The sequence below is a fragment of the Notechis scutatus genome, chromosome Z, assembly GCF_049901735.1.
Source record: "Notechis scutatus isolate UNSWTSFEM ecotype Mainland chromosome Z, rNotScu1.2, whole genome shotgun sequence".
NCBI classification, from domain to species: domain Eukaryota; kingdom Metazoa; phylum Chordata; class Lepidosauria; order Squamata; family Elapidae; genus Notechis; species Notechis scutatus.
This window is the reverse complement of record NC_142025.1, coordinates 67,018,871-67,046,432: the sequence shown is the minus strand read 5'-3', so window position 1 is coordinate 67,046,432 and position 27,562 is coordinate 67,018,871. Positions and strand designations below refer to the sequence as shown.

The window sequence follows — 27,562 nt, the reverse complement described above, 5'->3', positions numbered from 1 at the left end:
GTGTGAGTGACTGGGTGATAGGAGAAGGATAGTCATACTCTTTCAATAATATTTGAAACAATCCAGTCTTAAAAGCCATTCCTATAACTTATATAGTGTATTTTTTCTACATTTTCTTATCTTATTTAGGAATTGGAATAATAGTATCCTATTACTTTTGGTTGTTTTTAATGTAATTTTTATTAAGAATTTTACATAGATTTTTACACACACACACACACACACACACACACACACACAGATACTCACGCACACAACAAAACAGAAAAAAAAATGCCAAACCCATTGTTCTCCCTCTTAAACATTACAAAAATTCATGTAGTTTTTTTATTCAATTCATTTTCAGTATCAAATCCAGAAATAATCATTTCACTTTTTTCATTTTAGCAAAAAGTCCCTTGTGGTTATTGTAATGGTTAAAATGTAACTAGCATAAAGTCAGAACTTAAAGAGACAGACCAAGATAATAGCTTGGTCAATTGTAATTGTTGCAAAGAAAACACTTAATAAATTTAAGGCTATGTACCATTCTTTCCCTTCTGTGAATGTAGACCAAAGTCATATTAGATTCTGTGAATGTAGACCAAAGACATGTGGATTACTGCGTAATCCAGGCAACAGGCAACAAATAGTAAAAATAGGGAGCGCTATATCTAACCCTGCTCCAATTAACAGATAACAGATAATCAGAGTTGGAAGGGACCTTGTAGGTCATCTAGTCCAACCCCCTGCCCAAGCGGAAACCCTACACCATTTCTGACAGGTGGCAGTCCAATCTCTTTTTGAAAGTCTCAAGTGATGGCGCTCCCACAACATCTGAGAGCAAGGTGTTCCATTGATTGATTGTTCTCACTGTCAGAAAGTTTCTCCTTATTTCCAGGTTAAATCTCTCCTTGTTCAGTTTCCATCCATTATTCCTTGTCTGGCCTACAGGCGCTTTAGAAAATAGCTTGACCCCTTCCTCTCCCTGGCAGCCCCTCAAATATTGTAAGACTGCTATCATGTCTCCCCTAGTTCTTCTCTTCACTAGACTAGCCAAACCCATTTCCTGTAACTGTTCTTCATATGCCTTAGCCTCAGCTCCCTAATCATCCTGGTTGCTCTTCTCTGTACTTTTTCTAGAGTCTCAAAATCTTTTTTATAATGTGGTGAACAAAACTGGATGCAGTACTCTAGGTGTGATCTTACTAAGGCTTTATAGAGTGGTATTAGTACTTCCTTTGATCTTGGTTGTATCCCTCTGTTAATACAACTTAGGATTGCATCAGCTTTTTGGGCTGCTGCACACTGCTGGCTCATATTTAGCTGATTGTCCACTAAGATGCCAAGATCCCTCTCATAGTTACTGCTATTGAGCCTGGTTTCACCCAGTCTATATGTGTACTTTTGGTTTTTCTTGCCTAAGTGTAGGACTTTACTTTTCTCTACATTGAATTTCATTTTGTTAGATACGGCCCAGTGTTCGAGTCTGTCAAGACCCATCTGGGCCTATCTTCTTGGGTGTTAGCTATTCCTGCCAGCTTAGTATCATCTGCAAATTTGGTAAGTTCCCCTTCTATTCCCTCATCTAAGTCATTAATGAAGATATTGCAGAGTACTGGGCCTAAGGGGGAACCTTGTGGCACTCCACTGCTTACTTCTCTCCATGTAGATTCAGACCCATTAAGGACTACTCATTGAGTATGGTTGTCAGCCAATTGCGAGTCCATCTGGTGATGGTGCTATCTATTCCACTTTTTTCTAGCTTACTAAGAAGTAGGTTGTGGTCTACTTTGTCGAATGCCTTGCTGAAATATAAATATAATGTCCACAGTATTTTGCTGGCCTACTAATTTAGTCACTATATTGAAGAATGAAATAAGATTGGTTTGGCATGATCTGTTCTTAACAAACCCATGCTGACTGCTAGTTATTATTTTACTTGTTTCTAGATGTTGGCAGATCTGGTATTTTTTTAAATTATCTTTTCCAGTATCTTCCCGGGTATTGATGTTAGGCTGATTGGTCTATAGTTTCCTGGGTCTGTTTTTTTTTTTTCTTTTTTGAAGATGGGAACCACATCAGCTCTTTTCCAGTCCTCTGGTAGTTCTCCGGTGCTCTAGGATTTTTGAAAGATATAGTGCAGTGGTTCTGAGATGACCTCTGCCAGCTCCTTTAAAACTCTGGGATGTAATCCATCAGGCCCTGGTGATTTGTGTTCATCAAGATCAGACAGGTGTTCTCTTACTATTTTTTTTCCTTATTTTAACTTTTTTTCCTGGTCTGTCTTTTACAGTTATGTAAAACAGTTATGATGGGTTGAGCTATAGTTTCTTTTTGCGTGAAGACCGATGCAAAGAATGAGTCAAGCAGTTCTGCTTTCTCTCTGTTGCCTGTTACTTCCTTGCCCTCTTCCCTCTTTAGTGGACCTACTGTTTCCTTGATTTTTTTTCTTGTTATTTATGTGTTGGAAGAAACTTTTTAAATTATCTTTAATTATCTTTGATGCATTATTGGTGTTTTTGGTTTATAGTTATATAATTCGCATGCTATTAGATGTGCGAGCCGCTATCTTTCTCCTTTGTACTCACCCTCTGCCTCTTCACAAGCAGCCAGCAGCTCCTCCCACCAACCTCTTGGAATTTGAAATGCAATTGAAATGCAGTTAATAGTGGTGTCCCCCAAGGCAGCGTTCTAGGACCCACACTCTTTATACTCTATATAAATGACCTTTGTAATCACTTTATAAGCAACTGTGTCCTTTTTGCGGATGACATAAAACTATTCAACACCACTGACAATGCTACTATCCTTCAAAGCGATCTTGATTATGTATCTGAATGGTCAAACATCTGGCAACTCCAAATCTCGACCAACAAATGCTCTGTCCTACACATTGGTAAAAAAAATCAGTACACCAAATACAAACTAGGAGGATATGACCTCATTGATGATCCTCACTCTGTCAAAGACCTTGGAGTTCTCATATCAAATGACCTAAATGCCAAAGCTCACTGTAATAGCATTGCCAAAAAGGCATTAAGAGTTGTAAATCTAATCTTACAAAGCTTCTCCTCCAGAAATATCGAATTGCTAACTAGAGAATACAAAACTTTTTCCAGACCAATACTCGAATACAGTTCATCAGTCTGGAATCCGCACTGTATATCAGACATTAATACAATCGAGCGAGTCCAGAAGTATTTCATGAGAAGAGTACTACACTCCTCTGCTCGCAACAGAATACCCTATATCACCAGGCTTGAGATCTTGGGCTGGGACAACCTTGAACTATGCCGCCTACGGTTAGACTTAAGCGTAGCACACAAAATTATCTGCTATAATGTCCTACCAGTCAATGACTACTTCAGCTTCAACCACAACAATACAAGAGCACACAACAGATACAAACTCAATGTAAACCACTTCAAACTTGATTGCAGAAAATACGACTTCAGCAACAGAGTGGTCAATGCCTGGAATGCACTACCTGACTCTGTTGTTACATCCTCTAACCCCCACTCCTTTAACGTCAAACTAACCACTATTGACCTCACCCCATTCCTAAGAGATCTGTAAGGGGCGTGAATAAGTGCACCATCGTGCCTACCGTCCCTGTCCTATTGTCCCCATTTATACGTACCCATTTCCTGTATTCTTAGTCATGTTTATACTTATATCTGTTACCTTGTAAGTGATTGACAAATCAAATAAATAAATAAAATAAATAAAAATAGTTTGTTACAATATTACAGATTGTTACATAAATCTAATATGAAAAATAGCTAGTCTAAGCTTTTTCATACATTTTCTAAGAATGACAATATATATATTATATGTTTTTCTCCTATATCTATACAAAACATTGGGAAGGAAAAAGATTCTGTGATCTTTGCAATTAGAAATGAAACCTAACTGAACTTAAAGATCCAACAGAAACTTGGAAGAACCAACAGGTTCCTAACAAACCTAGCAGACAACTTTGTTTCCCAAAAAGTAGAGAAGAGAACAAGGGGATCCAGCCTTATTGGACTTAATTCTCACTAACAGAGGTGAAATGATAGAAGGTCTTGAAGCTACAGGAACCTTGGGGGCAAGTGATCATGCAATATTGGAAGTCAACATTATGCAAGTACATGTAGTAGGACAAAGTCAAACTTGAGTCTTGGACTTTAAGAGAGCTAATTTCAATAAATTTAGAGAGAGCTGGGGAAGGATTCCATGGATGAGAATCCTCAAGGGGAAAACAACTCAAGAAGCTTGGGAAATTTTGAAAAGTGAGATTATAAAAGCCCAGTCTAGCACAATACCAATGAAGAAGAAAAATAATAGCTTTCAGAAGAAACCAGCAAGGCTGCATAAAGAACTCTCTGACAAATTGAAAGACAAAAAGGACAAGTATAAAAACTGGAAAGAGGGGCAAAGAACTAAGGCAGAATATCAGCAAATAGCCTGAACATGAAAAGATAAAGTGAGGAAACAAAAGGCTCACAATGAGCAAAGGCTTGCGACAAAAGTAAAAAAAATAACAAAAAAGCTTCTTCCAACATGTTAAAAGCAAGAAAAAAAGTCAAGAAAACAATTGGTCCATTGCTGGGAGAAATTGGCAAGAAGGTGACAAGCAACAGGGAGAAAGCAGAACTACTTAACTTGTTTTTTGCATCTATCTTTACACAAAGGGAAAAAATAATCCAACCTATCAAAAACAGCACCACAAAAAACAGAATAGGAACACAAATTAAAATAGGGAAGAAAATAGTAAGTGAACACCTGTCTACCCTAGACAAGTTCAAATCATCAGGACCAGATGGATTACACTCCAGGATTCTGAAGGAACTGGCAGACGAGATCTCAGAACCACTGAACTATATCTTTCAAAGATCCTGGAGTACCAGGAAACTGCCAGAGGACTGGAAAAGAGCAGATATAGTTCCCATCTTCAAAAAAGGGGAAAAATAGATCCAGGAAACTACAGACCTATCAGCCTTGAGGTAGACCTATCAGAATTGAGGTAGTTAGAGGCATGCGTGCCTAGTCTTGGGTGATGGTGGATTGGTTGGAGTAAGGTTGTGGTTGAAGGTTAAAGCTGAGTTGTGGGTTATGTGACTTACTTTTGATACAGTCAGCATGGTGGTCAATGTACAGGTCCTTCTCTCCATTGTCTAGACGTTTTTGAGTTCTATGCGGAGTACACAGGAGTGGGCACATTGCTGTATGGTTGGGTCAGGGTGAGAATGGAGGTTCTTATGGCTGGTGTTGGTTTTGGCGAGTGAATTTATAGTATAAATGAATTTACATTTGCTTGATTCATTTTTGCAAATGACCCTGCAGAAGCGTGAGGCCACAAAGCCGTCTCTGTTTTTGAGTTCTTGGCCAATGCGGGAAATGTCAAGTATTTCATCAGGGGAGATGGTTGATGCTTGATAATCACTGATGTTTCGGACAGTTGTGATGTCATCATTGTCATTGATGTCCTCTAGACCAAATAAGATGGCATTTGGACGTTTCTGTTCGCACTCAACAGCTTCTCTGATAAGGATTGGGATATCATTATTTGTCTGATTTATGTTTTTCTGTGGATTGGGTTGTGGATTGGGTTGTGGTTGTTGGGTAGAGATGTGGTTTGTAGCTATTGGATGTTCAGGTTTTTGCGTTGTATCTTTTTTTTCAAGGTTGGATAATCTTTCTTTTAAAGCGTCCAGGGATGCTACTATGGTGTCAAGGGATGTTATTCGTGTTTCTATGGTATCAACTCTTTCAAACAGATCCAGTTTGGGTCTGCATGATTTGCAGAGATATGGAAACTCATTGGATGATTCTAGGTATTGAATCATTTGCTCAGGTAATCCCAAGCAGTCACGATGAGCGTATTTGTTACATAGAGAACATTTGATGGAATTTTTATTATCCTTTAGAGTTTTATAGCATTTAAGGCATGTGCAGGAGTCTTGTGGTTCATTGGTGGGGATTACTTTCTCATTAGGTTGTGGTTTGGCATTGGATTTTTTTCTTGGCATGGTAGGTTTGTTAAGATGGTACGTTGATTAAATTACTTAATGAAACAATTTTGGGTAATCAATATCACACCAATCAATCAATTGCAATAATCTCTCTAGTCAAATAATTTTGCTAAGTAACAATCAGCCTAATCAATTAATTACACTAATTGCTAATCAATTAATTACACTAATCGCTAATCAATTAATTACACTAATCATTAATCACACAGTTCAATTAAATTCACTAAATCACTAATTTTACTAATCAATTAAATTACATGAATCTTGATCTTTTAAACTAATCAGTAATCACACCATTTGCACTAAACACTCTAATCACACTAATCAATTAAAACAATAAATCAATGAAACCATTAAATTATTTTATAGAAATTGATTATCTAATCATTGATATAGGTAATGAGGTAGAAAAGTTGTAAGTTTTGAGGTAATGAATTAATCAGTGTTTGATTAAAGTAATGAGGTAGTATTGAGAGTCTGCAAGGAAAGGGTTAATTGTTTTACTAGCAGCTGTTATTTACTGGATGGGAGGAATTTATTGCTCCAATGGCTGCCGCTATTACGCTGTAAACAATAGGCTGTAACAGGATGTTTGAAAGCACACTGGATTATTGAAAGAGAGCAAAACTCGCTGAATTAAAACACTTTAACTACAATCAATATGTCTCTGAATAAGATTGTTTTCCAATAGTTTCCCAAAGTTCTTTAAGTTTAGTAGTAGTAAAAATACAGTCCAGAAATTTGGGTTAACCAATCCAATCTGTCCTTTACTTTTAAAGTTACTTCTAGCTGCAATATCTTTTTTTCTTTACTAAATCTGACAGTCACTCCCCATCGTTAATTGCAGCTAATTTCCTCCTTTGAGTCCCACTTTCCAAGGAAAATTCCACTGCAGAAATTGGGGTGATTCTTACCAAGACTAAGCACGCTGTTACAAGATCTTTCCTTTGTTTTTCACTTCCGTCTCAGCTGCCTTCCCGGCTTCGATTCAGCCATGCTGGCGGTTCTCTTTTTAGTTCGGATGGAGGGGTTTTCTTCAGGTCAGTCGAGGAGACTCTCCTCACGATCACCGAAGTATCCCTCTGCCTTTACCACCCATCCAGGGTGACTTTCCCATCCAGGGTGACTTACATGGTGATAAATCTTGAACAATATAAAAGTTACTAGGTAATGGGAGAGCTTTGGGGGCCACTTCAAATTAAAAAACTCACACTGGACTTGAGAGCAAATCATTGAAGCTATAAGGTAGCTTTTTATAATTTTGGTAGGAACATTCACAAGCAGAGCAACTCACTCATATCATGTAGCAAATATTGCCATGTAAATAGGTTTGGCCTAGGTCTGGCTTCTACAGTGTCATCTCAGTGGTAATGGTGGTTCAAGATTATTGGACAACCCAAATGAACTTTTCTTGTTAGTGACTTTCTTGTTATTTCCCTGTTAGTCAACTCAAATTTTGAAGACTTATATAAAGATGTTAAGAGTTGATAGTTCTGGGATATCAGAGGTTCATTCCAGAATGCAGAATGTCTAGATATGTCTGACGGAGACATATGTAATGAATTCTAAACTTAACTTATCCTTAACCAAATTCATATTTATCTGGACTGAAATATACTGGATTGAAACATACTGTATAATTTGAATTTATGTGTCATTTTCTGCATATGTCATTAAAGCAAATTCTACTGTATTTATGTCTATGTTCCTAAGCCTGGTTCACCAATAAATTAATATTCTTTGAAATGTGGCTTGGGATATTTCTTTGTCTCAGTATTTGCAATGTTTTTTCTTCACTTACCCTCAATTTTTTCTGGTACTACAATGACATCTAGTGAGAGAAAAATGAAATGTTCTTATTTATTTAAGCCATCACCAAACTATATTTGATATGAAAGAACTAAAAATAATATTGGAAAAAAGTTTCAAGCTACGGCTATTACATTCACCTGTCTTTTCTCTGTTGCCATAGCAATGATGCCAAAAAGATATGTCCTACATTACAGTTTCTTTGAGTTTTCTTCCAGTGGCCTGATAGATTTCAAATTTGAAATTTGGCATGAAGCATAATACTAGAATAGATTTTGTTGACTCTGTGAAGCAGCTTACTTACTTATTTACTAATTTACAAATTTTATATACTGCCCAACTGTAAGAAGACTGCTGTGGATTTTGTAATATAGAATAGCAGTAAGGGACAGAACCAAACAGAAAATATTATCTTTTCTCCTCACCCCAACTTTATGCAAAACTCTGAACAAAAGACCAGACAAGTCAGTTCCACTCAAAGGATATCATCTTGGAGGTAATGAGGAATTCAATAATAAATAATTTTATAGGTAAAAGCTATCACTTTTTATTGTTCTTTGATATTAATTGGAAGCTAGAGCAATGAATGTAAAAATAATCATTCTCATGATTATGCTAACCTATTATTTGGCCTGCAAGAAACATCTTTTTCATTCCTGTTCCTTTTTGCTTCCATGTTACATTTCTTTTAAAGAATGTGAAAATATTAAATATTCAAAATAACAACCCTCTTACACATCTGTGGCATGGCCTACACATAACTTTTGTAGTTGAATGCATGTAAAGGCAGCTCTCTCTGGGACCAACTCATAGTTTTGCTGTACCTTGACGAGTGATTTCCTTCCTGTTCATTTGTAGTTTCATAGTAAAGAATGGTCTGCTGAATTTTGATTTAATGACAGATTTATATGAACCAGGAAAGAGGGAAATATTATACTGTGAGGGAGAAATAATCCTTAAAATGAAAGATATTAAGTCATTTTTTCATGTTCTACATGAGTCCAGTTAAAGATATCTGGTTTCACAGTTTGAAAAGTGCACTGAGTACAATTGCATATGAAAAATAGTACTGTTCTTTATATTACATAGTTAAATGGCAGTAAGGCTGAAATCAATCTCTGTTCATAGAACTTGGACTTAATTAGATATTCTCTCTCTCTCTCTCTCTCTCTCTCTCTCTCTCTCTCTCTCTCTCTCTCTCTGTGTGTGTGTGTGTGTGTGTGTGTGTGTACACATAGCAATATTTGACTCAGCATTGGAATAATCCTTTTTCAGAATTTCAGTGTCTGATAATATATACAGTGACTCTAGTTAAAAAACTGAAATTACTCATCAGATGAAATGTTAACATTTTGAATAACTAATATGACATAATGTAAGTTATTATGCAGATAGTGCATTGATTCATTCATTGATCAGGATGACTTTTTCTTGATTGATTCTTAGTGTTTCTTTTTGACTGTTGGCTTTAGTGACTTAAATTATCATGGTGTGTGTATTTATCAGAGGCTAGGCAGTGGCTAATTAGTTTTTGAAGAGCAGGACAGGAAAGAAAGCAGTTTGTACAACAGAATTCTATAAATGCAGACTTGTGTCCAAATTTAGACTAGATTTGCTAAATAAAGTAATGTTTTTAAGGTAATAATCTCGGAGTCAAACTAGTCCCCTTAATCATTTGCAATAGAAATAATTGGTAGTGCTCAAACCAGTATAGCAGGACATAATCTGCAATTGAAATTTGGCTTGTCGCTTAATTATAATTGAGAACTCAATTATGCTCTCTCTTTTCTCACATGAGTTTTCTGTTTTCTGCCAACTAGATATTTTAAGGTTTTTCACAACACTGGCTATACAGTTGTACCTAGATAATCAAAACTGCTTTGAAACTCATCAGATTTGAAACTTGGCTCATTTTGATTTGAAAAATTTGTCCCAGTACTCATCACTTGTTTGGTACTCAATGCATAAGCTAAAACTTGTCAGTGTTGGCTGCCTTGTCACTAACTACATTATTCCTTATTTGGAAAATTTGTTTGATATTCATCCTTTTGGGAATTTATCACACTTCCCAGAGCCAATTAACAATGAGTACCAAGCTATCACTATAATTAGGCATTTTATTTAAAAGTTTAAAAATGGTTTTAAAAGTCTAGTTAAAAGTTTGCTGAAAACTAGTCTTGATTTAAGATTTATTCATAGATAAGGCTGAAAGAGAGATGGCATTCATATGAGGTAAGACCTCTGATCTATTTCAGAAATGGCTAGAGGTGGTATTCCGCAGGTTCTGACCAGTTCTGGAGAACCGGCAACGGAAATTTTGAGTAGTTCAGAGAACCGGCAAATACCACCTCTGACTAGAGATTTTACAGTATCCTTCCCCTGCCATGCCCACCAAGCCACGCCCACAGAACCGGTAGTAAAAATTTTTGAATCCCATCACTGGAATGGACATTAGTTGCCCAAATATATACAGCTTTACTGAAAAATTTGTTTTATTTCTACCTTACACATGTCTTTTAATGGAGAAGAATTAATGTGGTACATAGCCTTTTTCTATTAAAGATTCTCCATTTCTTCTCATTAGTAGAATATTGATTTCGATATAATATTATTTTGATGCTACTTTGCTTGACAGCCTTCATTTTATTCTGCTTCTACTCTTTTGCATAGTCTTGCTTTGTTGTTCCTCACCCCAAAGCTTCATATTTCCCTTTTATGGTCCCTCCATTACTACTGTGTCTTATGTATGTTTCAGCTTTGGAGACATGTTATCGTATACATTGACAGCATTTGTTGAGCTGATGGATCATGGAATTGTATCTTGGGATACTTTCTCTGTGGCTTTCATAAAAAAGGTAATGTTTATGTTTATTACTAATATGCAAATTGGTATGGTGACAGCCTCATTTTATATTTGTGTCTGTCTCATTTACATAAAAAGTAAAGAATGGGTGGCACATACAAAATAAATAGATAAATGACTGGGTTTACACATTGTGCTAAATTAGCTTCCTTAATCATCATCTAATGTATAAACGATAACTAGTTTGATTCATGAAGTATGTAATGCTGTGGTTTATTACTTCTAATACTGTAACCTGATTCACACAGCATGTTAAAACAACACCAAACAGTCTCTTTTACAACCTAGTATGATGTAAACCAATACATGATTTCTAGATATTAGTTCAGTTCATAGATATTAAAAACTAGTTTGATTAGAGATACTGCTATAATGATAAGTTTGCATCCAAGTTTTGATTTATATTCAGGGCGGGGTGGGATTCTACTGGTTCAGACCGGTTCGATAGAACCAGTTGTTACGATTCTGCACAGTTTGGAGAACTGGCAAATCATGCTCCTGGCTGGCCCCACCCCTCTCTGCCCACCCTCCCCACGCAGTCAGTCTTTATCGCACATGCCTGACATTGCACGCATGTCCAACATCGATGACTGCATTCTCCCCTGCCCATTCACCCTTTTAGGTATTTCTTTTTTTTCTTCACTCCCAACGATCAGTTGTGCTGGAATCCCCCTCGCTGTCTTACTGCTTCACCCAGGAGGCTTCCCTTACGCCCAGGAGGCAAAAAGGAGCACGGAGGGGAGCTATGCTCCCTCCCCATGCTCCGTTTTTTTGCCTTCCTGGGCCCTAGGGAAGCCTTCTGGGAGCAAAACGCCCCCCAGGAGGCTTCCCTGAGGCCCAGGAGGCAAAAAGATGGGGAGGGGTGCTGCAAAAAAGCCACACCCACCAAATCACATGGCCACCCCCACCTAGCCACCCCCACAGAACTGGTTGTTTAAAAATTTGAATCCCACCCCGATTCAGGGACTGCATGATGTTTGATGGATGAACCTGTGCAGAAATCCTGTATGTAAGTTATTTATAGAGTGTTCATGAGGATAAAATGAGGTTATGAACCTAAGCTCACATATAAAACAAATTCTGAATGATATTGGAACTGTGCTGCACTGAAAGGATTTTTTTTCTCCCCATGTGTTTGAAAAAACAATGGAAACAGTGAAATCCTGGAATGTAACCATGAAAAGTATAACATATATAATTGGTACAGTATTAATCTAGGGTTGACATAGATATTATATTCATTGGACTAAGTTTCTATACCCAGTGTCTCTTTCAACTTCTATTATAGTAGCTGTTTCATGACATCTAAGGTGCCCATGCAGGCAATTATCATAGTCATCTTACTCAGTTAAAAAGAGAAATCCTGGCAATTTTCCAGATAGGAAATAGCACACCTGGCTATTTCCTATCTGGAAAATTGGAGGAAAACAGTTGTGAGGATGGTTGTTGCAGAGAAATATAGATATCCCTCCGTTTGAAGTAGTTATGGGTTATGTCTGCAAATGAGTAGTCTGCTAACACAGCAGGATAATCAGGACATTAATATTATGTTCACATTATGTTGAGTTTGTTGGAGGATTTGTTTCACTCTGGATTTACAGAAACATTGTGATTTATTCATAGATTGCAAGTTATGTGAGCAAGTTCCAAAATGATATTGCTATACTACAAAGATCATTAGCCATTTTAGAATCAATGGTGCTGAATGGTCATGATCTGTATCAGAAAGTGGCACAAGAGATAACAATTGGGCAATTAATTCCACATCTACAAGGGTAAGTTTTCTTTTACTTTCCTTCTTGTTTTTGTCTGGGAAAACTTCAGATTAGAAACAAGTAAAGGTACTAGTATAAAAACATATAAACTGTATTAAAACTTTTCCAGGATCAAAATTTAATAAAGATCTAGCTCCTCCCTTGATTTTCAAATGAACAATTAGCAATTAAAGTGTAAAATGTTAATTTTTTTAACATGAAGAATTAAATGCTGATTTAAAAAAAAGACCAGGTGCTTGATTGGGAGGGAAGTCTAACTAATATCAATTTTCTGCCTGAGACATTTCTCCTGTTGGTGTCTCCATGCACTTTATTAAATTCAATCAGAATAGAGCTAGAAGGGTTCTAGTCCAATCCCCTGCTCAAGCAGGAGACTTATACCATTTTAGACAGTTTGCTGTCCAGTCTTTTCTTAAAAACCTCCAGTGATGAAGCACCTATAGTACAACTTCTGAAAGGAAGCTGTTCCACTGGTTAATTGTTCTCACTGTTAGGAATTCCAGGTTGCTTCTTTCCTTGATTAGTTTCCATCCATATCTACAAGGTCCCTTCCAACTCTGATTATCTATTATCTGTTTCTTGTCTTGCCTTCTGGTGCTTTAGAAAATAAGTTGACCTCCTCTTCTTTGTGGCAGCCTCTCAAATATTGCTATCATGTCACTCCTAGTCCTTCTTTTCTCTAAACTTAGTTGCTCTTCTTTACACTTTTTCCAAAGTCTCAATATCTTTTTTGTAATACAATCAAAACTGGATAAAGTATTCCGGGTATGGTCATGTTAAGGATTTATAAAGTGGTATCAATACTTTATGTGATTCTGATTCTATGCCTCTGTTTATTACAACCAAGGATTATATTAGCTTTTTTGGCTGCTGTCACACACTGCTAGCTAGTTCATGTTTAAATGATCTTTCACTAGGACTCCAAGGTCACTCTCGCAGTAACTGTTTTTGAGGCAGGTTTCACCTAATCTGGGCCCATGTACATGTACAAGTTTTCCTGCCTAGATGTAAAACCTTGATTTTTTCCACATTAAATTTCATTTTGTTGGAGAGGGCCCATTGTTCAAGTCTGTCAAGATCTTTTTGGATCCTGAGCTAGTCTTCTGGGGTGTTGGCTATTCCTGCCAGCTTATGTCATCTGCAAATTTGATAAATTCCCTTTTTATTTATGTGTGTGTGTGTATATTCTGTCTCACCTGTGGCCACAAGGTGAGAGTCCAAATGTCCAAAGGAAAAAGCACGAACAAACAATATCAGGAACAACAGAGTTAACTTTCCTCTGTAGTCGTCGTTGGCAGCTTTCCCAGAAGCTGTCTACGAACCCAGATAACGAGCAGCACGATAAATCAAATCCGAAAGGCAAACAGAAGGCTTCTTCCAAACTGCGAATGTAATTAACGAAGTTTGACCCGAACAAGGATCTCTAGCTAACACGCCTCCTTATATTCCTTGAAGGGGCGTGTCAGTCTCTCTAATTAGTCTCTGATTTGATGTTTCCTTTCAATTTGTGCTTGACATCTCAGCCTACGTCTAGTCCTTGCATCAACCCAACATTCGTCAGTTTGATCATCACTCAAAGACTCTGGCACGTTCTGTGGATCAGCTGCTGACACCTGAGGCATAATTGATGTGGAAGGTTTGGGAGAGGATGATGATTCTGACACTTCCTCATCCTCCTGGCTCACATCTGCATCTCCCATTAAAGCAGGCTCAAATCTCAATGCCAAACCCAACGTTTCAGCAGAATCTCATCTGCCATCATCAGGCTTCTGTATAGTGTTCGTCTGTGAGTCAGACTTTTACAGTGGTTTCAGATTTAAATTTACATATACATATACATATACATATACATATACATACATACATACATACATACATACATACATATATATATATATGTTTTCTGAGGTTCTCGTGAGATGTTGTATATGGGATCTTTGGTTGCTCGGGTTTCTCGCGTAAGATTGGCAAGTATCTAGGCAACGTTTCAATGAAGTCTCATCATCATCTTCAGGCTTGTGTCTTCAGCTCTGTGCTTCTCAGAACTGAGCACTGAGCACTCAGAACTCAGCACTGAGAAGCACAGAGCTGAAGACACAAGCTTGAAGATGATGAATGAAACTTCATCGAAACGCTGCTCTAGATACTTCCAATCTTACGCGGGAGAAAACCTTAATAACTAAAGATCCACATACATATATATATACATACATACATACATACATACATACATACATATATATATATATATATATACATACATACATACATATATATATATATACATATATGTATAGATACATATACATACATACATACATACATACACACACACACACACACACACACATATATATATATAATTTTATAATTATAAACCATCTCTATTTTTGGTGCAAAAAATCATTGTCTTTCTTCATCTAATTTCTACCTCTTGTCTCTAACTATTCGTAAAATCTATTCCATATCAAATAGTATTCTGTGTCTTCTTTGTTTTTTATTTTTAACTATCACTTTAGTTTATTTTCATCCCTGCCACCTCTCCACATTTCTCAATTTTCTCTATCAGTTTTGGACCTGTTTCTAATGGTTCTAATATGAAGACCAAGTCGTTGGCGAATGCTTGTGGTTTATAGTTTTCTTTTTTAATTTCCATTCCTTTTATTTCTGGGTCCTGTCTAATGTTTCTGGTTAAGACTTCTAAGGTTAAGATAAATAATAATGGAGATAGTGGACAGCCTTGTCTCGTTCCTTTTTTTTTTTTTTTTAATATTGAAGCTTTCTGTCACATTTCCATTCACCATCACCTTAGCTTTCTGTGTTGTGTGTAAATTCTTTTATCATATTTGTGAATTTTTCACCAAAATCCACATATTTCAGTTGTTGGAGCATAAATTACCAATTAATATTATCAAATGCTTTCTGAGCATCCAATAAAATTAGAGCTAATTGTTTTTCATTGTGCATTTCATAGTACTCTAATGTGTCCAAGATTATTCTAACATTGTTTCTGATTTGTCTCTTGGGTAAAAATCCATTTTGATCAGAGCGTATAAACTCAGTTAGAAATCTTTTTAATCTTTCAGCAATTATTGAAGCAAATATTTTGTAGTCTGTGTTTAGTGGCAAAATTGGTCTATAGGTCTTTATTTGTATTAAGTCTGAATCTTCTTTTGGTATCAAAGTAATGTAGGCCTCTGTCCATGTATCCAATATTTTGCCTTCTAGTAGGGCTTCATTATACATCTCTAACATTGACAAACTCAAAGTATCTTGTAGTTCTTCGTAGATTTCTACTGGTAGACCATTTTATTGGAGTTTTATTGTTTTTTTTGTCTTTAAATTGCCCCTGTTAATTCTGCCAATTATATTTTTTCATTCAACATATTCTTCATTGTTTCTGGAATTTTTGGTAAATTGGCATTTTCCAAATAGTTTGTTATTTTTTCCTCTGGTATTTTTTCATAATTGTATAGCTTCTTGTAGAAATCATGTATTATGTCTTTTTTTATTTTCCATTCAGCATTGTAATGTACCTTCCTCGTCCTGCAATTTACTTATCCACTTCTTTTTTTCTTTCTTCAATCTGTAAGCTAACTATCAGGTTTATTAGCATTTTCAAAAAAGTTTTGTTTTGTTCTTTTTATTTGTTGTGCCAGCTCATCTTTCCCCATAACATTTAGTTTAAGTTTAATCAACTCCATTTGGTTTTTTAGGCCTATCTTGTGTGGTTCCTTTTGTAACTCTATTTCAAGTCTTTTATATTCTTATTCTAGAGTCTTTTGATACTGTTTCCTTTGCTTGTTTTTCTTTGCTATATAGGATATGACTAATCCTCTAATAACTGTTTTTGCTGTGTTGCACACATTCTGTAACGAGGTATCCTCTTTTCTATTTTCTTTAAGGAAGAACTCCATTTTTTCCCTATCATACTTATAAATTCTTTGTCTTTCATTATAGATTGGTTTAAAGTCCATCTTACTTTCCTTTTATGTCCTTTCTAGCTAATTTTAACTGGATTGTGATCGGCCCATAGATTTGTTTCTATCCTCTATCTCTTGCACATTCCCACTCAAGTCCAGAGTAAACCAATTATGTCTATTCTGGACCAAGATTGATGCATGTTAGAATAGAATGTATACTGCTTTTTTTCCTGGATTCATTTCTCTCCAAATGTCTTGCATTGATAATTCTTCTATTATTTTAGTAAAAGTTCTAGGTAGGGTTCTTCTTGTTCTCTTATTTATTTTACTACTTTTATAATCCAATTCTGTATCAATTATTGTGTTAAAATCTCCCATAACACAGATGTTTTCATATTCTGTTTTGAGTTTCTTTTTGTGAAGTTTTTTTTATAAAATTCTTCTTGTACTTTGTTTGGTGCATATATAGCAATCAAGAATGTCCATTTTTGGTTTAGGGTCATCTCCAGCATTAAGACCCTTCCTTCTTCCATCTTTAAAGATTTGTTTAGAGTTTATTGTCTCATTACCACCCCTCTTATATTACCACCCCTCTTTTTTTTCTGTTGTGATAGTGAGTAAAATAATTTCCCCAGTTTGGGATTTTCAAATAAGTTATAATCTTTTCTCTTTTTTTTGAAAATTTTATTGGTTTTTAAAGACAAACATAAACAAACAAAACATAAAACATCTTTTTTGAAAGCAGCATGATCCCGAGTTACATCTCTTCGTACAGACACTAATTCAAATCCATGCTCATTTTTATATTCCATTCCATATCTTATTACTATTCTACATTTTCTATATAGCTTCTCCCCTCTCTTAACTTTCTTAATTTAATTTAATTTATCTCATCTCAATTCAAATCATTGTAATTATATTCTTTGTCTGTCCTGTTTCCACTGTCTATTATCTTTTCTCAAAACAAAATTTCTCCTGTAATCACTGATTGGAGTATGACGCCTTTATATCTTTCCCCTAAAATTATAACACTTAATATAATACATAACTTCCGTTCGGATTCTGCTTGGTACATTCTAAAACTACACACTGTATTTTGAAAGAAGAAAAAATTATAAATATATAATATAATTAAAACAACAATCCATACCAATTCAATTCTATCATTAATATTAATATTCATTTAAATCTTAACATTACTTTTCAAATAAGTATCATACTTCTATGGGAACACTTATAAACTTTCCATAGTTAATTCCCCACCACTTCACTTATTTTTTATAAAACATTGAGTAATTAAAATGTTTCCGTTCCTTCCTAATTCAATTCTCTCGTTTATTTTATTTCATTTATTTTGTTCACAAAAGTTTTACTAAATTACACTAAGTATTTTATCCCACTTTTTAATCATATGTTGTTTCCAATTTTCTAACATTATTTCTATTACAAATATAACAATACAATCTTATGTACCTTTACAGAATCCCTTTTTCAATTAAATTTTCACCCATTATCTCTGAATAAGTCCTGTTTCTTTACATCTTGCTCCAAACCTTTGCAACTTCTCTTCCTTCTTAGCTTTCTTCTTCTCTCTCCTCTTTTTACCCCCCTGTCTCTCCACCTCTATTTCCCTCTTCTGTATTCCCCTCTTCTGTTGCTTTCCAACATTATATCCACTTTTCACATTATTTTCCCCTTTTTTGGCTGTTTTTTTAAGTCTTAAATTCTCCATTCTCTTTCCCCCCTTTCCTCTTTCTTCCCCAGATAGTTACTTGTTCATTAAAGATGGCTTCTTCTTTATCCCAATCTTCTTGTTGCGCAGTCTTTTCTTGTTGTTTCTTGTAGACGCAAATCGCCATTTCTAAGAATTGAAAAACGGAGCCAAGGGAGCCCTTCCCTTCTGGTGCCTCTTCTTTATATTTTTTAAATTCCATTTTCAATTCATCAAAAAGTAATGCCATTGTATAATTTTTTAAACAACCACCCGATTGTTTTTAGTCATTGAAATATAATTTCCAAAAATCCCAAAGTCACCAAGCAATCCAAATACACACTTTACACTTTTTTCACTTTCTCTTCCTGGGGTTACTATTTAGTTACAAAGTTCCGGTTAAAATGTATCCTTTAGAAGTCTTATTGAGATTTAACTTTAAATTCTTTTAAATTCCAAGCAGTCTCCTCCTTCCAAATCCTGCCCTTATTCTTTTCCTCTCCCTTCCTGCTTATAACAAAAAAAATTTTTTTAGTGTCCAGAACTCTTTATTGTCCCTTTGGCAAATTTTATTTTCAGCTTAATTACCTATTGGTGCCAAAGCAGATTTTCCGATTTCTTATTCAGCTCAGTTCGTTGTCAATGCGAGGAAGGAGAGTGAAGAAAAAAAAACCTTTCCCTTTTCACTTTCTTTCGCTGCTTCCGATTCTTCTTTGGGAGCAATATTATCTTTTATAAAATTTAAGTTCCAGGGTACCTTAGTTGTTGCTTTTTATCCCGGTCAGCCAAAACTTTCACTTCTTTTCTTTCTCCTGCACTTTCTTTTCCGGTTGAGTGCTTCTTTAAGGTGGCCATTTCTGACCACCGCTCTTACCGCCTTCAGGAAAGGGAGTTTGGCCAGCTGAGGAGGAAAGATGCGGCTTTCCTCGACCCTGCTGGCGATCTCCCCCCTCTTCACCACCTCTATGGGGTGGCTTAGCCCCGAAGCCAGCTAGCTCGGGACGCTCCAGCGGCGAGCCCAGGCAGAAACTCGCACGATTGCGGTTTCCTGCCTGCCACCAAAGCCCTGCAAACTGGAAGTCCTATAATGCTGTTTCTTGATATGCACTTCTTGGAGCAATATTATATCCAATTTTAATCTTTGTAACTTAAAAATATTTTTTCCTTTTCATGGGGGATTTCAACTAATTAATATTGACTGATACTAGCTTTACTTCCTCCTGCATTGTTTTATTTATATCTAGGTCTTATACTCCTGGTTACTCTTATTTCTCTAGGTTCTTTTGCTATTGCACCTACTTGTTCTGGGCGTTTTTTCTCCTTTTCACTCTGAAATTTCTGTAAATCTTTTCCTTCTGTTGTTGGTACTTCTTGGCCCTTGTGTACTGTTTCTCCTCTTATTTTCTGTTCTTCTGTATAAAAGTAATCATCATAAAAGTCCATTGCTTTGTCAAATGAGTCTAGTCGGTTTCTTTTTTCCTGCCAGGTAACTATTATTTCTTCAGGTATCAACCATCTGAAATGTATATTATACACTGCTCAAAAAAATAAAGGGAACACTTAAACAACACAATGTAACTCCAAGTCAATCACACTTCTGTGAAATCAAACTGTCCACTTAGGTAGCAACACTGATTGACAATCAATTACACATGCTGTTGTGCAAATGGAATAAACAACAGGTGGAAAGCATAGGCAGTTAGCAAGACATCCCCAATAAAGGAGTGGTTCTGCAGGTATTGACCACAGACCACTTCTCAGTTCCTATGCTTTCTGGCTGATGGTTTTGTCACTTTTGAATGCTGGCGGTGCTTTCACTCTAGTGGTAGCATGAGACGGAGTCTACAACCCACACAAGTGGCTCAGGTAGTGCAGCTCATCCAGGATGGCACATCAATGTGAGCTGTGGCAAGAAGGTTTGCTGTGTCTGTCAGCGTAGTGTCCAGAGCATGGAGGCGCTACCAGGAGACAAGCCAGCACATCAGGAGACGTGGACGAGGCCGTAGGAGGGCAACAACCCAGCATCAGGACCGCTACCTCCGCCTTTGTGCAAGGAGGGACAGGAGGAGCACTGCCAGAGCCCCTGCAAAATGACCTCCAGTGGGCCACAAATGTGCATGTGGCTGCTCAAACGGTCAGAAACAGACTCCATGAGGGTGGTATGAGGGCCCGACGTCCACAGGTGGGGGTTGTGCTTACAACCCAACACCGTGCAGGACGTTTGGCATTTGCCAGAGAACACCAAGATTGGCAAATTCTCCACTGGCGCCCTGTGCTCTTCACAGATGAAAGCAGGTTCACACTGAGCACGTGTGAGAGATGTGACAGGATCTGGAGACGCTGTGGAGAACGTTCTGCTGCCTGCAACATCCTCCAGCATGACCAGTTTGGCAGTGGGTCAGTAATGGTGTGGGGTGGCATTTCTTTAGGGAGCCCTCCATGAGCTCACCAGAAGTAGCCTGACTGCCATTAGGTATGAGATGAGATCCTCAGGCCCCTTGTGAGACCATATGCTGGTGTGGCCCTGGGTTCCTCCTAATGCAAGACAATGCTAGACCTCATGTGGCTGGAGTGTGTCAGCAGCTCCTGCAAGACGAAGGCATTGATGCTATGGACTGGCCCGCCTGCTCCCAGACCTGAATCCAATTGAGCACATCTGGGACATAATGTCTCGCTCCATCTACCAACGCCATGTTGCACCACAGACTGTCCAGGAGTTGGGGGATGCTTTAGTCCAGGTGTGGGAGGAGATCCCTTAGGAGACCATCCGCCACCTCATCAGGAGCATGCCCAGGCATTGTAGGGAGGTCATACAGGCATGTGGAGGCCACACACACTACTGAGCCCCATTTTGACTTGTTTTAAGGACATTACATCAAAGTTGGATCAGCCTGTAGTGTTTTTTTCCACTTTAATTTTGAGTGTAACTCCAAATCCAGACCTCCATGGGTTGCTAAATTTGATTTCCATTGATAATTTTTGTGTGATTGTGTTGTCAGCACATTCAACTATGTAATGAACAAAGTATTTAATAAGAATATTTCATTCATTCAGATCTAGGATGTCTTATTTTTGTGTTTCCTTTATTTTTTTCAGCAGTGTATTTGGTCAACACAGTCGTCAGAAAGTGGTATTGTTTTCTAAGTTCCCTAACTCTCCTGGAGATCTGTTTCAATACTACCAGTTGTTTCACTTTATATTCATATATTCTAGTGGTTCGTCTCTTGCCTTGTTAAGTATCTCTCCCTTAATGATTTTTTCACAAACCTTACATGCACTTTTCTGGGAAGGTTATATCTTCTCGCATAGTTTGTGTAAATCCTAAATGACTCATCTATTTCCATTTCCAGTTCCTGCTTATCTATCCCTAGAACCTTCGCCAACAATTCTTTCATTATTTCTAGTAGATCCTCTCCCTTCTCCTCTACTATATTTTGAAATCTTAGATAGTGGACAGCTTTATTGTTTCCAGCATTATCATGGTGTTTTCTAACTCCTTGTTTGCTTGTAATAGTTTATAGTTTGTACCTTCTTTTTTGTTCTCTACTTGCTCCGTTTTTTCTTCCACTTCCTGAATTCTTTGTTCATTTTTTATTATCATTTGTTGGAAGTTCTCAAATTTTTCATCCATGTTTTAGATTTCTCCCTTCATCTCTCCCATGCCATTTCTTGCTTCCCCTATATCTTTCCTTATTTCATTGAGACTTTTAGTCATGGATTCCTGTAGTGTCTGGAGTAGCATTAATACCTCCTTTTGGGATGTATTTGATTTTTCCACCTGAAACCTGCTTTCAATCGACCTCTGATTGGAAGGGCTTGTTGAGGTAATTCCCCATTAGGAGAATGAGCGCATACAGGGAGACGTATTGAGAGTAGTGTTTGAATAATACACACACAGCACACAGATACACTGTACAGTAAATGTAGGCCTTTACTTCCAGAAAGGTTTAAGCAAAGTTCAAAACAAGCAGTCCAAAGTCATTCACAGGTAAAATCAGTCAGTTTTTAATCCAGGGATAATCCAATATCAAAGTCCAGTGTCAAAACAGTTCAGTATCAGACTTACATCAAATCCATGAATAGCAGTCAATTAGGAAAAATGGAGGAACGGCAATACTCTCCAACAGAAGGAAACAAAGACTCGCTGAGATACACTCTCTTCTGAGACTAAGACTAAAACAACCCAGGTTTCTGGCTCCATCTTATGGCCGTTTGAGAAACCACACCCAATTACACTTTTAGGATTCTCTTAATTATACAGTTTTAAAATGTTTATCCTGGTTTATATATTGTCCAACCCAAATATCTGTTAGGTGACTTACATTCCTAACAGGGCTTGAGGATGCTGACGGCGGGTTGGAAGATGTCTTCTTCCCTATTTTGGTTATGTTTGAGGTTGACACCCCAGCAGCTAGTGTTAATTTATTGGTTTTTCCTATCACTATTTAAAGCTACCAATAAATATTTCCGCCAGTCCTACTATCCACCAAAATGATAAACCACTTAGAAATTAGCTACCTACACATTCAACACCCAACAAAATCAATACTGATAACCCACATGTCCAAGGGGAGAAAGCCATATGACAGCTTCAGCTCTTCTTCAGTTCAGTTTCAATCCATCTTCAATAACTCAGTGTCTAATATCCCAAAAGCCCAATGTTTCAAAACCAATCCAGAACAATTAAGTTTGTAATCCAGGAGGTCCGCTGCAACCCATCCCTGAATTTTCCCTCCGTAAAGTAGGCATCTGTTTCTATATTTATTATGTCCTTGCCATTAATATTTGTAATCCATAAGGCCCGGTGTCTCCCTAATCTTCAATGAAACAAGTGTTATTTTTCAGTTTAGTGTCCTTTATAGTCCACCACCATCAAAAAGGGATTGACCTCTGCAGCAGGACCAATCTTACTTTTCCCTCAGTAAATTCCAAGCTAGGACACTGTCTTTAATCAATCTTTAATTGTTCTCTAACATCAGTTTCTATAGTTCTCAAAACAAAGTATTATCCATCTTTTTGTTGAGCCTGATCAGTTCAAAATATTTTTTCTTATATGATCCTGCTTTAGCCAGTAGATGGCAGCCTTGCTTCCTTTCCTTTCGACTCTGAAGGAGATGTCCAGAAAAGGAATTTAAAAAATGGCACACAAAAAAAGAGATCTTTCACTAAATATGACCAAGATTTCGTGGGGAAAAGAAAAAAAAAATAACAATTATACATCAAGTGTGTTTTCAAAAATCTCTTAATAAGGTACTCAGTCCAGTCATTCTCTTCAAGTTAAGTATAATTGCTTCCACGCTTCATTTTCATATCCAGCAGCCATGCAATCTGCGAACTTTTTCTCACCGCTTCTGGAGAGGAAAAGGCTGGTAATTTCCTCACTCCTCTCTGGAGTCTCCCTTCTTCACTAAGCTATTGTGGTGAGTTTAGATTTGATTCTGGGTAGAAATTGAATATTCCTTACCCTAGTCCAGTACTCAGTTTCCTTCCGCTTTTCTTTGTGCTAGCTTGTTTCAGCTGTCAGAGCTTTGGTTGGGCCATTAGTGGCCGTCTTCTTCTCCGCCTGTCAGGAAGATTTTCCCAGATCCAGCCACATGAACTGCCATCCACTTGTGATCTACTGGAAGCCTTCCTTTTTTGCCACCCCTCCAAGGTGGCGTATGGCCCTAAGGAGCCTCCAGGCAGACAGAAATCAGCTGAGCTTCCCGGAATGCCGCAAGTTCCGGCTGTTACACTCTGGCACCAGACCGAAAGTCCCCAATAAATTCTACTTCTATTCCCTTATTTAAGTCATTTATGAAGATATTGAAGAGTAGTGAGTCTAAAATGGAATCTTATGATACCCCACTGCTTGCTTCCCTCCGTGGAGATATAGTACCATTAAGGATTACTCATTGAGTATAGTTTGTCAGCCAGTTACAAATCTATCTGATGTCAATGCTGACTATCTCACATTTTTTTAGCTTACCAAGAAGAAGATTGTAGTCTAATTTGTCGAATGCCTTACTAAAGTCACAGCATTTCGCTTTCTGCTAATTTAGTCACTTTGTGAAAGAATGAAATAAGATTGGTTTGGCATGATCTGGTTTTAAGAAACCTATGCTGGCTCCTAGTTATAAATTTATTTGTTTCTAATATATTCAACATTGTTAATGTTTCAACAGCAAACTCAATTTTTAAAACAGAGGAATTAAAAATGTAAATATATATTTGTAAGTCTATTACAAATCAAAGCCAATGCTGAGATGAATTATTAGATGATGAGGATCAGATTATCAATGTGCTATAAGAAATTAAAATTGGCTCACATATAAAATACTAAAATATTTCTATTCAATAAATATATTGAAATTATGATAAACAATTTTAAGTGCTGCTGCCACTAAATGTAATAATACTCTTACCCGAAATTATCCTGCATTCTCTTCAGGACTCCAAGAATAGCTAAGTAATATATGTACTGAAGGAGATGGAAATGATAAAGAGGCTGACAGATAAAAGTCTGACTCATACAAGAATTATTGCAGAAAGCTAATGGAAATTATATCAAAGTTAGATTTTTTAATATCAACAATGGTGGTATCATTAGCTGAGGATCCTCTAACAATGAAACTCAGGTATCATCTGACAATGAAACTCAGGTAGTCCATGTATACAAAGGCACAGCTGTGATTGGGTGAAGAAACCATGCTGTAAGAAAACTTAATTTAAAAATGAAATGAAATCATGACATTAGTGGATCATAAGATCTTTTCATGCATATGTTTCTAGGAATATGCAGAACTATGTATTTATTTAACTTGTATTCCACCTATTCCACCAGAAGGCTATTCTGGGTGGCTTATGGACCTTGAATAAAATGCAGTATAAAACATTAAATGTGTTACATTTAAAAATTAAATTGAAATCAAACTAAGGATGGAGAGGGAAGAAACAAAAGTGCACACAGGGAGGAGGGAAGGTTGTTCTCTACTACTCCATTAGCCACCTCCAATGTGCTACTCCCATTTATGGAAAAATAATATATTTAGCCCTTTTTATATTTCTTCTTGACGGGTCTTTAAAAAACAGGTTTTAAATTATCTTAGGAAAAAACATCTGGAAACATCCAGATCTTTTACATTTCTATTCAAGTTTTTTCAATTGTAATAAGTATAACATTTGATAATTGAATACTTCTAGTAGTTACATCGTGTTAAAAAAGAAAACTTATCTGTTAATCTCCATCTTATAAAGAAGAGTTTCTAATTGTCATCAATGATGACACCTTTTATTACCTAGAATATTGCTGGTTGAGTCACTAGTGATACTGATTTCCTAAAATATCACATTAGAATTAATATTACCTGGTTATAAGAAATTAGTATGAAACAGTTAGGGGACAGATCATGCACTGAACACCACAAACAATTTCCTGTTCTAGATACCTTGCTGATAAGCATTCCCAGCATCCCCAGCAATGGGCAGTATGCAGAGGGAAGATATGAAGGGTGTACTCTCAGGTACTTCCTGATCTTTATTCAAAGATTATATGAAAATATCAGCTTTCAGAATGATAAAACAAGATGGGACTGTTGGCTAATTCAACAGTCCAAATTAACAGTCCAAATAAGCACAGATTCCTCACAAAATATGGCATACAATTATGCTGCATCAACTCTCTGAAGTAGTCAAGACCAGGAAACCAAAATCAGGAATACTAATACTGCTTTCATTGTGCTTACAGTAACAGATTTTTGTCTGAAAATGCTTATCTTCTCCACTACTTTTGGGAAGCAGGAGAAACTTAGGAGAGTGAATCCTAAGGTCAAATTACATTTCTGATTTGGGTTCATTTGCCAGATTATTGTCTAGGCTGTGGCTTTTCTTCCTATCTTTCATAGTTATTATATTGTATTAGATCCTATTACTTCTATTTGCACATTGGTGCAGCGATAAATTTTATCATCATAAAATTTCACCTGCAAAGGATGTTACATATTACTGCCAGCTCTTGTAAAAAAGAAGTCTTCCCTTTCCCCTTCCTCCTTTTCTCCCTCCCTCCCTCTCTCCCTCCCTCCCTTCCATTGGTCAGGCTGACTCCAGTGGAAAAATACATCCCTGCAAATAATCAGATCAGCTACAACTCAAAAGCAAATAGGGAACAGTGAAGAGGCCGTAGTATATACAAATTAACCCACTGGTAATTATCAATGGTAACCTGGAATACTGCATTTTGCACCTTGTGAAGTTTCAGGAGATCTCTCTACAGCATATTGCAGTGGTCTAAATAAATGGCTATAAGAGCATAAGTTCCTGTAGCTCTAATTGAATATCATATACCATTCTTACTGTTTTAAAATTGTATTCAATGCAGGGCTGATCAAGAAATTCAAACATATACCATTGCTGTGATAAATGCACTTTTTTTTAAAGCACCTGATGACAGGAGACAGGTGAGTGTTTCTCTAATTGAAGTTGGTAAATAATGAATTGCTATCATCCAATCACATCAGTGAAAAGAAAACACAAATTATTAGCTACATGAATGAGACAATTGTACTTTGATCTTTATACAGGAAAGTATGTTTTGGTGAAGTTGACACTCTCTACCCTGAATTACAGATATATTTCATCTGTCAAGTATATACAGAATAGTTTGTTTTCTTTTGGGCTCCCTTTTTTGTAAAAGAAGTTGAAATTTTTAGCCTTTTCTTGGGAGGCAGGGTGGGAAAGACTCAAAAAATTACTTATTTCCTTAATAGCAAAGTAAGAAGTTATATTTTTTAAAGAAATAAAATGATTGGCATTACTGCTAAAGAGCCAAATGAAATATATAATATAGATACCTTTGCCTTTAGTGACAAATGGATTTTCCTAGCCCACTAACCAGAGGTGGTATTCAGCAGGTTCTGACCAGTTCTGGAGAACCAGTAGCAGAAATTTTGAGTAGTTTGGAGAATTGGCAAATACCACTTTTGACTGGAGATTTTACAGTATCCTTCCCCTGCCACGCCTACCAAGCCACGCCCACAGAACCGGTAGTAAAAAAATTTGAATCCCACTACTGCTCCTATATTCAATAAGTGATTCTGGATGGTGTACATAAATTTGCAAATCTGTATTGCAAGATTATACAGTGTTCTTAAACTAAGTTATTACTTTTTTTCAAAACCAGGAAATGGCAAATATTTTAGCACAGAAACAACTTCGGGGAATCATTTTACAAGTAAGTATTTTAGCTTTTTTATTTTTCTAAATTACATATTATCCTTGTAACACATGCATAATAATCTGATCTTTTAGAACAAGAACTGCATTAATTCACAGTTCTCTGTTCAGTAGCACTGATAATATTGTAGCTTTGTGATCCTATCCAAATCCAGCTCACTAACATTATGTTTTGCTCTTTCAATTGCTTGGTAATTTCTTTTCATTATTTATTCAGGCAGGGCAACTGGAGTTTTATTGAATTTAAGCAGGATTTATGCATGGTACAGTGA

The 27,562-nt window shown here is 36.7% G+C and overlaps 1 protein-coding gene across 11 annotated transcripts in view; it reads left to right on the top strand.

Annotated features, from left to right (window-relative positions):
- The window catches only part of ELMO1 (engulfment and cell motility 1), a 536,034-nt gene that overhangs the window by 236,068 nt on the left and 272,404 nt on the right, over window positions 1-27,562 (top strand). For all 11 annotated transcript variants that reach the window (XM_087947669.1, XM_087947675.1, XM_087947674.1 and 8 more), the window contains 4 exons: window positions 10,564-10,663; window positions 12,295-12,446; window positions 26,437-26,515; window positions 27,238-27,288. In XM_087947669.1, coding sequence (XP_087803795.1) covers window positions 10,564-10,663; window positions 12,295-12,446; window positions 26,437-26,515; window positions 27,238-27,288 — 382 coding nt within the window. The remainder of the gene's footprint in view (window positions 1-10,563; window positions 10,664-12,294; window positions 12,447-26,436; window positions 26,516-27,237; window positions 27,289-27,562) is intronic.